At 34.1% G+C, this 19,066-nt stretch overlaps 1 protein-coding gene across 1 annotated transcript; it reads right to left on the bottom strand.

Moving 5' to 3' along the window:
• Positions 1-533: 533 nt before the first annotated feature.
• Positions 534-2,519, bottom strand: LOC122311877 (UDP-glycosyltransferase 84B1-like). The gene has a single exon (XM_043126637.1). It carries the CDS (start codon positions 2,197-2,199, stop codon positions 721-723), a length of 1,479 nt encoding a protein of 492 aa, XP_042982571.1. The 5' UTR covers positions 2,200-2,519; the 3' UTR covers positions 534-720.
• Between the last annotated feature and the right edge of the window lie 16,547 nt (positions 2,520-19,066).

Genomic DNA, 19,066 nt, shown 5'->3' with positions numbered 1-19,066 from the left:
CAAAAGGGAAAAGCAAAAGTTATTAATATAAAAATTATATGTACAATCACTTTAATATATTTTATTAATATAATTGATTATATATTAAAAAAATTAATACAATTAATCATATTAATAGGATATTACTTGTCACTAATAATTTATAATTAGGACGTTTTTCATACTACTGACCTTGCACATAACTTAACCATTTATGCACTTGTGTCTGAGATCACGCTCGTCATTTACATAAAATATATACTCATGATATGATGTCTGGTAAATAATGAAAAATATTTATATTTAAATGTTGAGATTAGATAAGATGAAAAGAAATAAATGGATAGAAAATTTTGTAAAATCAAATCCAAAGTGCAAGTGTGTGAACAGTATTGTATTCACAAGGCCTAGAAAGCACACGGTCGCGGGGGAGCCACACAAAATGGATGGGTCATAACTGGCTAAGGTTGCTTATCATTGCCACACATAAAAAAACAGTTTTTTTATTTTTAAAAAATTATAATAAGTATGGGCACAAATATTAAAGAAGAAAGTTTTAAAAGATGCGGTATGCATGGCAGCATTCTCATAATTATTCATGGCCACATTCTTATTACGAAAGGACAGCTTTATTCTCGCAAGTTCATCCTGCATACTCCGTTCTAAAATTATTGTCGTTACGTTAAATGGCCCTACCAGACTGATTGGACAGCATTTTTGTACGGTAGTACTGCTACTCCATCAGGCTGCAGACACATCGGACACAATTTCTTCTTTGGACAAGCTCGTCCGAGAATTGCCAATAACGTCGTCCACAAAAACATTCAAATTCCGGTACGAGGAGCCGCCATCAGCCACCGTCATCCTAGCCGCCCGTTTGAACTCCTCGGAATTTTTCTTAAATTCTTCTGATCTCGGCCCAGCCATAATTTCTGCGATACATTTTTCAACTTCCTCGGTTGTGACAACTCCATCGCTTTCCGGCCTAAGCCTCACGCCAACCTTTAAAACATCAACAATAAGCTTTGCATTTGTTGGCTGGTCGGTCCACTGTGGGTATGCAATCAACGGCACCCCTGCTGCTATGGCCTCTAGCATGGAATTCCATCCGCAATGTGTTAAGAAGCACGCGATAGCGGGGTGGGCTAAAACCTTTGTTTGAGGACTCCACGCCACGATAAGGCCTTGGTCTTTTGTTTCTTCCAGAAACCCCGTCGGGAGTATTCCGGCACCGTCTGGAGTTGGGTTTTCAGAGACCTTCACCACCCAAAGAAATGGACGTTTAGAATTCTTGAGGGCTGCTGCAATGCTCTCCAAATGCCTAGCAGACAATACGATGATGCTGCCGAAGGAAACATAGATAACAGAGGAGGGTGGTTGATGGTCGAGCCACTCCATGCAAGTTTCATGAGGTTGCCACATCTCCATAGCACCGACATCAAGATTTTGATCCTCACCAAGTAGTGAAGGAGGGACTAAAGGACCAACAGGCAGCACTGGGCAGAGCTCAGACATGGAATCAATGGCTTCCTTCTCAAGCTCAAAAAAGGAGTTACCCAGAACCCACTTCAGCTTCTTCATGTTTTGGAACATCTCCGCAAATAGCTTCGGAACGCTACCAAATGGGTTTGAAGGAAGAACAAAGGAAGGTAGGTCTTGTGTCTGTAACAACGGCAGGCCTGGTAATTCAACACTGATTTCTGGGTTTGCTAGATTAGGGAAGGGGTTGAGGTTGTTATAAAAGCGGTAGTAAATTGCATAGAGAGCACACGGTTGGATCCAAAGCATGGCGCATGGAATGTTGTGCTCGAGGGCAACGTCGGCCACCCAAGGCACAAATGGATTATTTATAATACAAGAAAGCTTTTTGTGATTCCGATGGAAATGATCTTTGATAAGGTTTGAGAGGTTAACCGGTCCGGCTTTGCCTAGGATCTCCATGTAGTAGTCAAGATTGGCCTTACGGTCATAGTCGATGCTAAAGCCGTCAGAGAAGAAGAGCAGCTGGATTCCGGAGATGGAATTGATGCTAGTGTAGGAGGAGGAGGATGAAGACTTGAGCATACGGTGCAGGAATATTTCAGTGATGGCTAGGGAGACATGGAGGCCCTTGGAGACAAGGCGTTTTCCTAGTCTAAGCAAAGGGTTGATATGACCTTGAGAGGCAAAGGCCACCATTAGCACATGAGTTTCTTCATTTTGCTCATTGATCAACGCCATGATTGAATAGCAAGACACGTGCAGAGGTTTAATTGAAGGGTGGGAGAGGAGTTCGGATGAAGAGGGATTGGTGCAGTGGGTAGTGATATATAGAGGGAGTGTTGTGATCAGAACTGAGAATAAGGTTGCTTAGGCTATCGTTGGCAGTGACGCCTGCATTTTACTCATAATGACCTTGTTTAAAAGAAAACAATCAGACGACGGAAAAGGATAGAGCTCTGATATTGTCTTCCTTTACATTAATGATAGTACGTAGAACTTTCCCTCTTTCCCTTTCTCAAATTATCATTCATTAGAAAGGAAACAAATTGCATCCTTTTACATTGACCTGTGCAAACCCTGTACGTGTTACCGAAGTTAAAGCAGCTAGATGATCTGTCAATATGTTGGCTTGTTATGGAGCGAAGGAAACGCTAATATAAGGAAAATCTCAACTAATTTCTTTATGGGTCTGACTTGCATCCTGTGCAAAAGGAACAGGAATTTCCGGTTAAAGAAGTAATGGCCAGTATTGCTTGTTGGTACCCAGCCATTTTAAGTTTTTCCTATTTTCTTTTCTCTCGATGTGCTTTGCATGCACTCATTTCGGTCAAATCAAAATCTTTGATGCTGTCACTTAATAACTTTCATCTCTTATGTAACACATTTCAACTCCTCTAAATATTTATTCGCTAAATGTATTTATTCATTAAATATAATAGCTTGTATAAAGATATATATTTATATCTTTTGATTTTATAATATTTATAATAAACAATATCTTATATACCAACAGGTAATAAATAATATAACAAGTGCAAGTGCATACTCATTTGTATCTTTAAACTTATTTTTAATAAAATTTTGACAAAATATTTATATGAGTAATGCTAGGTATATTTGATAGTGTATAAATTGCACATATTCATTAAAAAAAGCGAGTTTTAATATTAAAATGTAATTTTTTAAATAAAGCTCAAATTTATCTTCTTTTTTTAAGAATGTGTAAGACTTGTACGTCCCAATTTAAAATCGTAAATATAATCTCTAAAGTTAAAGGAGGATGAAATATGTTGAACACTTCAAGATAAAAGTTATTAAGCAGCAACATGGAATATTTTGATTCGACTGAAATGAGTGCAAGTGGACACGGGAGAAGAAAATAGGAAAAAAAATAGGAGGATTGGGTTATCAACAAGCAATCCTGGCTGGCCATTAGATTTTTAACTATTTACTATTTAATTTTTTTCTTTCTTTTCACTCTTTAAAGTTGAATTAAATAAATCTCAAAACATGACTTTCTTACATAATTTAAAAGAAAATAAGTTCAATAAATATAATCATGTAAATTAATTAAAAATAAATTTAATTTTACAAAAATTGACTTCCTTTTGCTCTTTAAGTTTTAAAAATATTGTATAAAAGAAAGAGATTCATTTCTTACGTTAGCTAATTGAATTTTTTTTTTTTTAGATTATGTAAGAAAGTAATGTTCTATAATTTTTAATACAAATTCAAAGAGTTAAAAGAAAAAAAAAAAACTATGTAATAAATGAAGTGTAAGAATATTATTACCTCTTAACTAAATTGGAAGATCTCAAACGAAGTACCTACTAGAAGATATCGTAATTACTATGCCCGATCCATCGTAATCTGGGTTGGAAGATGAAGCGGATCCTCGGGGAAGCAAACAACAAGGTTCACATTACTGTACATTAAATAGGCATCTAGATTTTCTCAAAAAAAAAAAAAAGGGGCATCTAGATATCTTGTATTTGGTTTATCCATAAACAGTACTGATTTATACAAGCCCTGGATAAATAAATTAATAAATTGTGTGCAATTTTTTTCATAAAAATGTGGATTCTATTAAAAAGAGTAAAAAAAAATCCTATGATTCATAGGATTTTTTTTTACTCTTTTTAATAGAATCTAGATTTTACAAAAGATTTATACAAAATTTATAATTAACATTAATGATGTATAAATGTATCTAGTATTTTTGGGCAACTTGCCAGAGGGGAGGATCAAGATTTTGACCTCCCCCGTCAACTTTTGACGTATTCTCCGAGTTAATTTGGAAAATGATATTAAAATAAAATTTTACTAATTAGTATTAAAAAAAAAAACAATAATGAACAACAACATGGTGGTCAGTGGTGTATACGTGCAAATTAGTTTTAGTCTTCTACATATGCATGACCTGATGATGACACATATGCACTTCAACACAAAAAATACATATATATGAGATTATATCATTGAGACAATCGAAATTTGTAAAATATGGTCAACTTAGAAATGCCTTTCCTTTCAAGTTTTACAGGATCGAGATGACCTTGCACTTTGGAGTTAAAATTAGTATATATATATATAGAGGTCAGACCCAATATTTCAGACGTTAATTACTATAAATACATAATATATATGCACATCTGTAATATATATATACACATGACCTTTTTCATATATTTGGCTATAGCTTATATAAAAAATATATTAATACAAACAATTTATGATAAATATAAATGAAAGAGATCTCCTATGGACCATGCATGTCTTCTAATTCATAAACGCTTGGATGTCCTTCTTCCCAAACGCTTAATTATATTGACGATGGAAATGTCCCATTTTGATAGGGTGCCAATGTATCCCCGCCTGTGCACGTGACTCCCCAAACGAAGCCATTTGTATTTGGGGACTGCTAAGTTTACCGCTGAGGGATTTTCTTTTTTTTTTTACATCATTTTTGTATACTTTTAAATATTTCTAAAAATATATAATTATTAAATAATATTTTCTTAATTATTTAAAAAAATAAAAGAAAGAGAGAGCAGGAAGCTCTAGCAGATCCCCCAAGCGGGATCTCAGCATTTTCGTTTGTATTTTTGTATGCACTGGGAATATATCAGCAACCTCAAGGCTGCCCATGGGGAATGTGTTAGCAACCTTCTAGGCCCACTTCCCCTCTCATAAAGCTCCAAAGCAGAAGGCTTATTTTCTTCCATTCTCAAGAACCCATATTAACTCATGCTTCTATTACACGTGCTCAGGCTAAGCTAAATGTCCATCTAAACGTTTGTTTTAGACTTTGAAAAACCTGGACTTCTCTAGGCCTAGAAGGCAGAGGTCCACTTTCTCTTGCAAAAGAAATAGCACCGCATACCCATCCTAATTGACTAGCATTATATTCTGATTAACATCATAAGCCCTTTGCTGCCATTTCATAGATTTGGTCTTTCCTTCATTTTTTACGATCTGTGTGGCAACCACTTCATCTTCATGTATGATTTTGGCTGCTCATTAGTCATTATGTAATTTAGACAATTTTTCGTGTATATATATTTTATTGTTTAATAGAGCTGAGATCCAGTCCACACTTTTTGTAACTTTAATTGTATTTTAATGTTGTGTTAAAAAAACAGAAGACTCCACTATCATTATTTGCGTCGATCAACAATGAAAAAATGGCAAAAACAAAAATCTCTACATTTTTTAAGATGTACATCATATATAAGAATCATTGACGGTCCAAATATATGTATATATAATTTTTTTTTCAAGCATCAAATCTTATCTTATAAGTAAGTAGATTTTATTACATGCATTACGAAGTTATAATGACTTTTATAAGTAACCTGAAGAAGGGCTTACATGATTCGTTCACAACGGGAGTACTTCACAACCCATTAATGTTATTACAAATACACTTAATCACCAAAACATGTAATTTTCTCATTCATGTAACGCTACAAAGGTACTTGGAACATACCTAATTATTATAGCTACTTGCAGAAGTACATATTCTTTAATTTATATAGTTCCATGCAATCCATTCAAAGTAATTAGCACCTGCGCGCATACTTAATTTGGCATGAGCTTATTTATATTATTGGTTATCGCTAGGAACATTCTTATGCATGCCCGTCGCCAGGAGGAGTAGGACCGGAGTGACCGGAGTGATCTGCAGTAAATCTAGAGTATTTGTAATAGGTATGCAATCCGCCACCCGATTTGAGCCCTGAGGTGCTCCCTATCACCCCCTGCGATAATTCATCAATCCCTCGCCCACTGTGATGATCATCACCAATATGCAACTCTCCATTCAGTCGCCTTGCTTCTGCGACGTTAAGCTGCATGGAGCTCAACCAGAGGGAAATAAGTAGAAAAAATGGCATGAAGCCGGCAACCACTTTGAGTCCCTTACCCATATTGCTAGAGATCGATCAGGCTTTTTTATGACTTTGATGTTCTTCTAAGTGCACGAGTATAGATCTGCGCCTAATTAGAAATGAATGCACCAAGATTGGTGCTCTATTTATACTATTTTGGGATTGGTTTATGGTTGAAACGCACCGCTTAATCCAAATCCACATGGGGATTTGGCATTAATGAAGCGCCATCTTCTCGTGGTCATTTGTGCCATATAAGCAGAAAAGGCAGAATCATTGCAAAATGGAATTTGACGCATACGTACGTTAAAGTCTACTATAATTTCTATTTCTAAAAATATAGACCAATTACTATTATATATACATCACCCATATTTTTTAACTAATTACTATTCAATTTTTTTCCTTTCACACTTTAAATTTGAATTAAAATAATTTCAAAACATGACTTTCTTATATATTTTAAAAGAAAATAAATTCAATCAATAAATGTAATCATGTAATTTATTTAAAAATAAATTTAATGTTATAAGAATTGATTTTCTTTTGCCTTTTGAGTTTTAAAAACATTGTATAAAATAAAGAGACCCATTTATTATATTAACTAATTGAATTTATTTTCTTCTAAATTATGTAAGCAGGTCATGTTCTGAAATTTTTTAATACGGATTCAAGAAGTAAAAAGAAAAAAAAAATTAACTATGTAATAAATGAAGTGTATCAGTATCGTTACCACTCAACTAAATTGGAAGATCTCAAAGGAAGTACCTACTAGAAGATATCATAAGTATGCCCGATCCACCGTAATCTGGGTTGGAAGATGAAGCGGATAATCAGAGAAGCAAACAACAAGGTTCACAATATTGTCATTAAATGGCCGGGCATCTAGATTTTCTCAAAAAAATTAAAAAAGGAGCATCTAGATATCTTGTATTTGGTTTATCCATAAACTTTAATGATTTATACAAGCCATGGGTAAATAAATTAATAAATTGTGTGCAATTATTTTTAGAAAAAAGTGGATTCTATTAAAAAGAGTAAAAAAATCCTATTAATAAATAGGATTTTTTTACTCTTTTTAATAGAATCTGGATTTTACAAAAGATTTATACAAAATTTATAACTAACACTAATGATGTATGAATGTATTTAGTATTCTTGGGCTGCTTGCCAGTGGGGAAGAAGATTTTGACCTCCCCCATCAACTTTTGACGTATTCTCTGAGTTTTAGAGGATCGAGAATATGGCCTTGCACTTTGGAGTTAAAATTAGAATATATATATATAGAGAGAGAGAGATCCAGACCCAATATTTCATACGTTAATTAATATAAATACATAATATATGCACATCTGTACTATATACGCATGACCTTTTTCATATATTTGGCTATAGCTTATATAAAAAATATATTGATACAAACAATTTATGATAAAGATAAATGAAAGAGATCTCCTATGGACCATGCATGTCTTCTAATTCCTAAACGCTTGGATGACCTTTTTCCCCAACGCTTAAATATATTGACCATGGAAATGTCCCATTTTGATAAGGAGCCAATATATTCCCGATTGTGCACGTGACTCCTAAGCGAAACCATTTGTATTTGGGGACTACTAAGTTTACCGATAGGGGTTCCTGCTCGGCTTTTTTTTTTTTTTACATCATTTTTTTTATACTTTTAAATATTTCAAAAAATAAAAAATATATATAATTATTAAATAATATTTTCTTAATTACTTAAAAAAAATAAAAGAAAGAGACAGCGGGAAGCTATAGCGGATCCCTCCAGCGGGATCCGAGCATTTTCCTTTGTATTTTTGTACGCACTGGGAATGTATCAACAACCTCAGGGCCGATCACGGGGAATGTGTCAGCAACCTTCTGGGCCCACTTCCCCCATAACAAAGCTCCAAAGCAGAAGGCTTATTTTCTTCTGTTCTCATGAACCCATATTAACTCTTGCTTCTATTATACATGCTCAGTCTAAGCTGAATTCCCATCTAAATGTTTGTTTTGGGCTTTGAAAAACCTGGACTTCTCTAGGCTCGGAAGGCAGAGGTCCACTTTCTCTTACAAAACAAATAGCACCGCATACCCATCCTGATTGACTACCATTATATTCTGATTAACATCGTAAGCCCTTCGTTGGCATTTCGCAAATTTAGTTTTTCCTTTATTTTTTACGATCTCCATGGCAACCACTTCATCTTCATGCATGATTTTGGCTGCTCATTAGTCATTATGTAATTTAGACAATTTTTCGTGTATATATATTTTATTGTTTACTAGAACTGAGATCCAGTCCGCACTTCTTGTAACTTAATTGTATTATAATGTTGTGTTAAAAAAAAAAAAAATACACCACTATCATTATTTGTGTCAGCAACCTTTGAGGCCCACTTCCCCCATCCTAAAGCTCCAAAGCAGAAGGCTTATTTTCTTCCATTCTCATGAACCCATATTAACTCTTGCTTCTATTACACGTGCTCAGGCTAAGCTGAATGTCCATCTAAACGTTTGTTTTGGGCTTTCAAGAACCTGGACTTCTCTAGGCCCGGAAGGCAGACGTCCACTTTCTCTTGCAAAACAAATAGCACCGCATACCCATCCTGATTAACTAACATTATATTCTGATTAAAATCATAAGCCCTTCGCTGCCATTTCGCATATTTGGTTTTTCCTTCATTTTTTACGATCTCCATGGCAACCACTTCATCTTGATGCTTGATTTTGGCTACTCATTAGTCATTATGTAATTTAGACAATTTTTCATGTATATATATTTTATTGTTAACTACAGCTGAGATCCAGTCCATACTTCTTGTAACTTTAATTGTATTATAATGTTGTGTTAAAAAATAAAAAATAAAAAAGACTCCACTATCATTATTTGCATTGATCAACAATGAAAAAATGGTAAAAAAAAAAAAATCTCTGTATTTTTTAAGATGTACAACATATATAATAATCGTTGATGGTCCAAATATATGTATATATAATTTTTTTTAATGTTTTTTTCAAGCATAAAATCTTATCTTATAAGTAAGTAGATTTTATTACATGTATTATGTAGTTATAATGACTTTTATAAGTAACCTGAAGAAGGGCGTACATGATTGGTTCACAACGGAAGTACTTCACAACCCATTAATTGTTGTGCCTCCGGCCTGTCCTAAAATCACACAAGACGATATTTAAGTGGTTTAGTAAATTGCCTACATCTACTAGAGCTTCTTTTACCGAATTTGTACGAGATTTACAAAAGCTCTACAAATTCTCTTTTTCTCTCTCACGTACCCACTTTCTATCTTCTTTTCTTCTCCCCCCACCGCCATTGCCGCACTTATGCACATTTAAGCTCTCCAATTTATAGGAGAGCAGACCTCTACGGTGCAGCAATCTGCTGCATGATATTTGAGGAGGTGCCTAATAAAACAAAAACACCAAATGGTGCTTAATAAACCAAAGCACCAAACGGTGCCTAATAAACCAAGAGAGAAATAGTGCATGTTTCTCACACACGTAGGGTGGCTTTTAACATTAATGTTATTACAGATACACTTAATTACCAAAACATGTAATTTTCTCATTCATGTAACGCTACAAAGGTACTTGGAACATACCTAATTATTATAGCTACCTGCAGTAGTACATATTCTTTAATTTATATAGTTCCATGCAATCCATTCAAATTAATTAGCACCTGCATACTTAATTTGGCATGAGCTTATATATATTATTGGTTATCGCTAGGAACAGTCTTATGCATGCCCGTCACCAGGAGGAGTAGGACCGGAGTGACCGGAGTGATCTGCAGTAAATCTAGAGTATTTGTAATAGGTATGTAATCCGCCACCCGATTTGAGCCCTGAGGTGCTCCCTATCACCCCCTGCGATAATTCATCAATCCCTCGCCCACTGTGATGATCATCACCAATATGCAACTCTCCATACAGTCGCCTTGCTTCTGCGACGTTAAGCTGCATGGAGCTCAACCAAAGGGAAATAAGTAGAAAAAATGACATGAAGCCGGCAACCACTTTGAGTGCCTTACCCATATTGCTAGAGATCGATCAGGCTTTTTTATGACTTTGATGTTCTTCTAAGTGCACGAGTATAGATCTGCGCCTAATTAGAAATGAATGAACCAAGATTGGTGCTCTATTTATACTATTTTGGGATTGGTTTATGGTTGAAACGCACCGCTTAATCCAAATCCACATGGGGATTTGGCATTAATGAAGCGCCATCTTCTCGTGGTCATTTGTGCTATGTAAGCAGAAAAGGCAGAATCATTGCAAAATGGAATTCTACGTACGTTAAAGCAAACAACAAGGTTCACAATATTGTCATTAAATGGGCATCTAGATTTTCTCAAAAAAATTAAAAAAGGTGCATCTAGATATCTTTTATTTGTACAAGCCATGGGTAAATAAATTAATAAATTGTGTGCAATTGTTTTTATAAAAAAGCGGATTCTATTAAAAAGAGTAAAAAAAATCCTATTTATTAATAGGATTTTTTTTACTCTTTTTAATAGAATCTGGATTTTACAAAAGATTTATACAAAATTTGTAACTAACATTAATGATGTATGGATGTATCTAGTATTCTTGGGCTGCTTGCCAGTGGGGAAGAAGATTTTGACCTCCCCCCATCAACTTTTGACGTATTCTCTGAGTTTGTGACAATAATGAACACCAACATGGTGGTCAGTGGTGTATACGTGCAAATTAACCTCATTATTAGTTTTAATCTTCTACGTATGCACCTGATGTTGACACATGTGCACTTCAACTCAAAAAATACATATATATGAGACTATATCATTGAGACAATCTAAATTTGAAAAAGATGGTCAACTTAGCAACGTTTTTCCTTCCAAGTTTTAGAGGATCGAGAATATGACCTTGCACTTTGGAGTTAAAATTAGTATATATATATAGAGGTCCAGACCCAATATTTCAGTCGTTAATTAATATAAATACATAATATACGCACATCTGTACTATATACACATGACCTTTTTCATATATTTGGCTATAGCTTATATAAAAAATATATTAATACAAACAATTTATGATAAAGATAAATGAAAGAGATCTCCTTTGGACCATGCATGTCTTCTAATTTATAAACGCTTGGATGTCCTTTTTCCCAAACACAATGTCTTCTAATTATAACGACGATGGAAATGTCCCATTTTCATAGGGTGCCAATGTATCCCCAACTGTGCACGTGTCTCCCCAAGCGAAGCCATTTGTATTGGGGGACTGCTAAGTTTACCGCTAGGGGCCCCTGCTCGGCTTTTTTTTTTTTTTTACATCATTTTTTATAATTTTAAATATTTCTAAAAATAAAACAATATATATATAATTATTAAATAATATTTTCTTAATTATTTAAAAAAATAAAAGAAAGAGAGACCAAGAAGCTCTAGCGGATCCCCCCAGCGGGATCCCAGCATTTTCCTTTATACTTTTGTATGCACTGGGAATGTATCAGCAACCTCAAGGCCGCTCACAGGGAATGTGTCAGCAACCTTCTGGCCCCACTTCCCCCATCATAAAGCTCCAAAGCAGAAGGCTTATTTTCTTCCGTTCTCATGAACCCATATTAACTCATGCTTCTATTACACGTACTCAGGCTAAGCTGAATGCCTATCTAAACATTTGTTTTGAGCTTTGAAAAACCTGGCACTACAAGAGAATTGGTTTTTTGAGACAAAAAAATTTGTTTCAAAAAATCAGAATTTCGTCCCTAGAAGTTTTTGAAGATGAAATTTTTTTTTCTCTATTTTGTCTCGTCTCATAAGGTTTTTGGAGACAAAATTTGAATTTCGTCTCTAAAAAGTACTTTTAGGGACCAAATTGGGCGGAACTAGTCGAAACTGTTCGAACGAGAATTTTTTTTTTAGACAAAAAAATTTTGTCTCAGAATGAAGTTTGAATGAAAAAATTATTGTTCGAACAACAGGAAATGTTAATTCGAACCAACAACCATCTCTAACCGAATCCTTTCGAACAACACATTTTGAAGTGAGTTTTGTTTGAAGAGAAATTTTAACTGTTCGAACAGACAATATATTTACGGAAGTCTTTTGATCGAACGAAGTTTTGAAAAATATCGTTATTCGAATGAGTATTTAATTGTTCGAACAAAGGCACTGATTGTATTTCCCGATACGTTCGAATGGATATGTTTTTATTCGAATGTATGCATAAATGATAATTTACCATTCAAACAGATTATTTAAAGTTCGAACGATATTGATCAAACAAAATAAAATTTAATTAAAAAGAACATACTAATACAAATTGTAATCTATATACATCAATTGTTCAAATGTTTACAAACATCATAAATAAAGGTAATTAAAAAAATTAAATGAACTATGATTGTGGTGGTACTGGTAGCATAGGGTTTTGAGACATGATTGACTGGAATTGTTCAAACATTTTTTAGTTATTTAATTGTAGTCTCTCTTCTAATCTTGCTTCTAAATCTGCTGCTTGATTTAATCGGATCAGCAACTCCTTTTCCTTCGACCTCAATCGTTCTATCTCAAGTGTAGCTTCCTCTAACCTCTTAGTTTGGTAGTCATTTGATCTGGTTTTAGAAGAAGATGACGATGTTGAGGATGGCTTCACGCAACGTCCTAAGCCCCTCAAATATCCAGAATGTGATCCAAGAACTTAAGAAAAGATTTGAGCATCGTTGACAGATGATTCATCAGATAGATCCGCAGCAGTGTCTTTAAGAGATTTCATCTTGTCCTACAAAAAGAAAAACATTAAAATTAGTATAGGTAACAAAAATATATTTAGACAATGAAATTAAATAAACTTAAACTTACATAATTTGTCTCTACTTTAGGATTGCTCCGAATAATATCACGATTTTTATGTACTTTAGCATACAATTGAATGAGATCATAATCAGCAGGATTTTCTTCTTGCTGCAAAATGAAAATTAATATCAAAATTTAAACCAAAAAAGTGTATGTATTAATATTTAATGGAGACTAAAATAACTAACCATTTTTTTTTTACAAGCGATGAAAAGATCGAGAACTCACATGATGGTGTATTGTTAAATTTGATCTATTTGCTTTGTTCACCGTACTCCGTTGCTAAAAAAAAGTATTATAATTTTATTTTTAATACATCTATCATTATTAAAAAAAGACAGCAGCGAAATTACCTGATAAGCAGAATCTTCAAATAGATCACAAACTTTCTCCCATTGGTTTGGTGGCATTGCTTGGAATGGATTTTGACGCGCCTCTGTCGTAGTACTGAACTTCTGATAGTGTGCATGGCATCGACCTTTGTACCTCCGGAATGCATTCGACATCAGTTCCTCAATCGTTAGTCGAGCCTCTCGTCAGCCAAAATGTAATTCAAACTCATCTTTCAAAATATTAGAAGCAATTAGTATAATTTTAAAAGTTATTTAAATAAAAATGTTCTTCAAAGTAATTTATTATCAGGCAATAATTTTTGATGTGATCTTTCACATCTTGGGAAACTTTAGCCTAAGAGGATGTAGCCATCAGTGCATACGTGCGAGTAAGTGTACCAACATAAGAAGCAAGCCAATCTGCTGAATCCCTATAGCCACCGGTGTGATCATCAAGTATATCTACTTTAATTTTACCAACTTTCCTTACTTTCTCTATGCCGACACCCCTCGTAATGCCTCTAACTCGACGCTGACTTACATTAGCTATATATACAAAAATTAAAGCATATATTTTAATTAAATTATTTTATTTAAAAGATATACAATGATAAAATACATTGTTCTAGTTCTAGTGATGTTGGCCCACCATTGTTGACAGGTGAATCATACGGGGAGTTAGTAGGTAGGGGGGATGACTCACGTGTTCTTTTGCGTTTAGGAGGCATATCTGTTTGAAATTATAATAAATTATTATTCAAACAAATGAGAGAATCTTTTTATAAGAATTATACCTACACAATTATCTGTTTGAAAATTATTCAGTATCAGTTTTGTTGGACTAGTCGCTCTCATTATCAGTAGACACTTCAGTTGATTCATGTTCTTCTGACATGTCACCTTCAATTATTTCGGGTTGAACATCTTCTCTGCGCAATGAAACCATGTCATATTGGCTTAGATTAACAAATAGATTAATGCTTGATTCGTTTTCTTGATATGCTTCTTCATAATCTGGACTATCAACTTCTTCATGTGGTTTGTCTGCCTCTGGAATATAATCATATACATTTCTTGGTGCAAACTTCTCAACTACCCGCCATGGATTTCTGAACTCCGGATCATCTAAATAAAAAACTTGATTTGCTTGGTTTTGAGAACGAAATGATCGTCCTCATACCATTTGCGAGTGGTATCGACATTTACAAAATATTCATTGTTACGCACTCACAACCTAGGATTTGAGACATCCCACTAATTACATTTAAATAACCAGACCATATATCCCCTCACATACTTTAACGCTATGATATCTTCCACAATTTCGTAAAAATCGATATTATCATCCTCACGGCTTCCTTCGACTGCGACCCCACAATTTTGAATTTTCCTATTTTGTTCTATGTCTACTATGTGAAATCTATATCCACGCACCAAACATCCTGAATATTGGATAGCCCGCTTAGACGGACCACATGCCAAAGCATATACTTCTGGTGAGATTTCACCTGAATGTTCACTATATTTCGATGCAACCTACATAAATAAATTTTATTCTACTTATATCAATATCATATATAAATATCGTGACACATACAAAATGTATAAAATTTAAAATAATTGTGCATATTTATTTTTAGTAATACCGTATGTTCAAACCACGAGGCAAATTCTTTTTTCGTGTGTCTTTTCTACATCAGTCACACCATTCGTGCGAAGTAGTTGTATATGTTCGCTGCATATGTTAATGTAAGCTATTAATTGGTATCAAGATATACTATATTATTATAAATACACTTAAAAATACTATTAAATTAGATGATCATCACTAACCTCAAATAATATTCAATCTCTTCACAGTTATTCAAGACATACCAGCGAGCTCTTTCAAACTCTCGCCCATATAGGTCATAGCCCCCTTGTGTACCTATGAGACTTTCTTTATGGGAAAACATAGTAAATGCTGACGAAACTCCCATTTGTCCACCTTCATAATTTCGATCCGATTTTGTAAATCTAGTATCAACCCCACGAAAATACATTAAACAAAATGTATGCCACTCATTATGAATGTATGACTCTGCGATCGATCCTTCCAGACGAGCCTTATTCCCTACAACTCACTTAAGTTTTTCCAAAAAGCGTTCAATAGGATACATCCATCTATACTGAACTGGGCCAACAACTAAAACCTCACGAGGTAGATACACAGCCAAATGAACCATTACATCAAAGAATGAAAGCGGGTACAAACTCTCCAACTTACACAATATCAATTTAATGTCAGCTTCCATTTTTAATAAGGCATCAACCTTCAACGTTCTACTGCAAATACTCATGAAAAATCGTCCTAATTCTGTCAGAGCTGCACGAACATCTCGAGTAAGCTTTCCACGCATACCAACTGGCAACAATCGCTGCAGAAATATATGGCAGTCATGACTTTTGAGACCAGTTATCTTCCAATCATGAGCTCGGACACATCTTGACATGTTTGAAGCATAACCATCGGATAATTTGATTGTCATGAACTAGTCACAGAATTTCTTTCTCTCATTACTCGAAAATGTATACCATCCAAGGGGCATATAAGCTGATGACCCAGTATCTTACAAATGCAACTCCGATCTTATTCCCAACTCTTTCAAATATTTACGAGAGTTGACTGTATTTTTTGTCTTCCCTTGTATTGACATCAGTGTACCCAAAATATTCTCGCACATATTTTTTTTAATGTGCATAACGTCTAAATTGTGACGCAGTATCAAGGTAGACCAATATGGCAACTCAAAAAAAATACTTTTTTTTGTCCAATTCAATTCCACTGCTTGTCCTTTCCTCTTTTGACATCTTGCATTTTTTCCAAATCTATTTTCTGGAACATCTTCCAATGGAGTGAGAATATCAATACCAGAATACTCTGGTGGTGATGACCTACGCTCAACCCTTCCATCAAATAATGCTCTATTTGAACGCCATCTATGATCATGAGGTAGATATTGATGGTGTCCCATGAAACATAATTTCCGACCATTCGTTAACCACTGAGACTGTGTATCTTTGTTACAAACAGGACAAGCCATCTTTCCTTTCGTGCTCCACCCAGACAAATTACCGTATGCCGGGAAATCATTTATTGTCTAAAGTAATGCAGCATGCATCTTGAATTCTCCCGACATGGCTGTATCATATGTATTGACACCCTGCTTCCACAACTCTTTCAACTCTGCTATCATTGGCTACAAATATACGTCTATTTCATTTCCTGGTGACCTTGGCCCTGGGATTAATAGAGTCATCATAAAATAGGGATCTTTCATACACTTCCATGGTGGCAAATTATAAGGCATTACTATGACAGGCCAGGTGCTATGAGAAGTGATCATGTTGCCAAATGGATTAAAGCCATCAGTTGCTAACCCAAGACGTACATTGCGAGGTTCTCTGGCAAACCATGGATATTCGTCATCAAATTTCTTCCATTGTAAGGAATCTGCAGGATGCGTGAGGAATTGATCATTTTGGACTCTCCCTGTGTGATGTCAAGTCATATCTGTCGCAGTCATCCGGGAAGTAAACAATCTCTGAAGTCGAGGAATAAGCGAAAAATGTCTTAGCACTTTATGGGGTACATTACGCTTATCTGATGTCCATCTTGACTCATGACAGATCGGACATGAATCAAATTCTGCATATTGCTTCCAGAAGAGAATATAATCATTTTTACATACGTGGATGATATTATAATCAAATCCTAAATCTCGCTTCAATTTCTTCGCTTCATAAAAATTTCGAGGTACTACATTATCCTATGGGAGAGTCTCTTTAAATAATTCAAGCAACATATCGATGGTCTTTGCAGAAATACAACAAATAGACTTAATATGGAGCAGCCTGACAGTGAATGACAACAACTTGCTATGACGGGTGCACCCTAGGTACAATTCTCGTTGTGCATCCTCCCATAGTAATCCAAATTTTTCATTTCCCTCAAATGATTGTGCAGATGTTCCTTATCCATCCCTGGCACCAAATATGCCTGCGCCAAGATTCCCTAACATTTCAGTCATATCTTCTCTATTATCATAACTATCATCAGAAACATCATCATTTATGTCGTCCGTGCCGATCTCATTACATTCATCCATCTAATTGAGATTACTGCCAAATCGAACTCCCTTAGGAAATGGTTCGCCATGTAAAACCCAATGTGAATATTTTGGATCAAACCCATTTACGAATAAATGATCCTCCACAGCCATCATATTATATGAACTAAGGTTTTTGCACTTCTTGCATGGGCATCTTATAAATCCTCGACTATCAACACTCCCACAAGCAAATTCTAAGAAAGACTTCACCCCTTGTGCATATTGCTTATAGTCTCGACCAAGTCTATCTCCCAACAACATCCAACTCTTATCCATCTTTAAAAAACTCAATTCATGGGATAAGCACTATCAATAAACTATTACAATAAACGTGTCTGGGTACCATCTATTTTTAAGGTAGTTGGTCCTATCCCATTCGAGAGACTATCATCTATATCGCATATATACTCAGTCCAAAACTCGTTTGTTAGTAAAAATTTCGGCAGCATTTTCCTACAATTCTCCAAGTATGCTAGTCACGGTAAGTCATCGACTCTATTTATGGGCCGAGAAACTTACGAACTACATACTCGAAGAATGTAAGAAAATGCTAAACCAAAATTTTAATTGACTAACACATAAGTTTTAACTGAATATATATGCCATATAGATGATAGAATCCCAAACTGTCCACTTTGGACAATTCAAGAGTTGTACCCAAACATTCTTTACAAAAATATTTGGCCACAACTCTCGAACGGGTCTAAAGTTTAACTGCATGTAAAATAATTAGAAAATCCAACCGCTCAATAATAAACATAACAAATATACATCACAAATACATTACAAGATTACATTACAAGTATACATGATGGGCCCTTAAATATATTTAAATACTTATAATTCTTTACTTAAGATTCCATCATGTTAATCATCTTAATTAAAGTACTTAAATATTTTTAAATATTTAATTATAATTTTTTATAACTCATATTTTATAATTATAATTTAAGAATATATTAATCTATTTAATTAGAATACGACCAATAGAATTAATTATACATTATAATTATTTAATTAAGTACAATAAGAATATTTAGAATATTAATCATCTTAATTAGAGTACTTAAATATTTTCAAATATTTAATTATAATTTTTTATAACTTATATTTTATAATTATAATTTAAGTATTAATCTATTTAATTAGAATACTTAAATATAATTAATTATACATTATAATTCTTTAATTAAGTACAATAAGAATATTCAGAATATTAATCATCTTAATTAGAGTACTTATATATTTTCAAATATTTAATTATAATTTTTTATAACATATATTTTATAATTATAATTTAGGTATTAATCTATTAATTAGAGTACTTAAATAGAATTAATTATACATTATAATTCTTTAATTTAGTACAATAAGAATATT

This window comes from Carya illinoinensis, chromosome 5 (assembly GCF_018687715.1).
Source record: "Carya illinoinensis cultivar Pawnee chromosome 5, C.illinoinensisPawnee_v1, whole genome shotgun sequence".
NCBI classification, from domain to species: domain Eukaryota; kingdom Viridiplantae; phylum Streptophyta; class Magnoliopsida; order Fagales; family Juglandaceae; genus Carya; species Carya illinoinensis.
Note: the sequence above shows the minus strand (reverse complement) of the source record. Positions and strands in the feature narration are given on the sequence as shown.

What these genes read in the sequence shown, in the direction of transcription:
- LOC122311877 (XM_043126637.1), bottom strand. Translation starts at nt 2,199, where the DNA reads ATGGCGTTGATCAATGAGCAAAATGAAGAAACTCATGTGCTAATGGTG.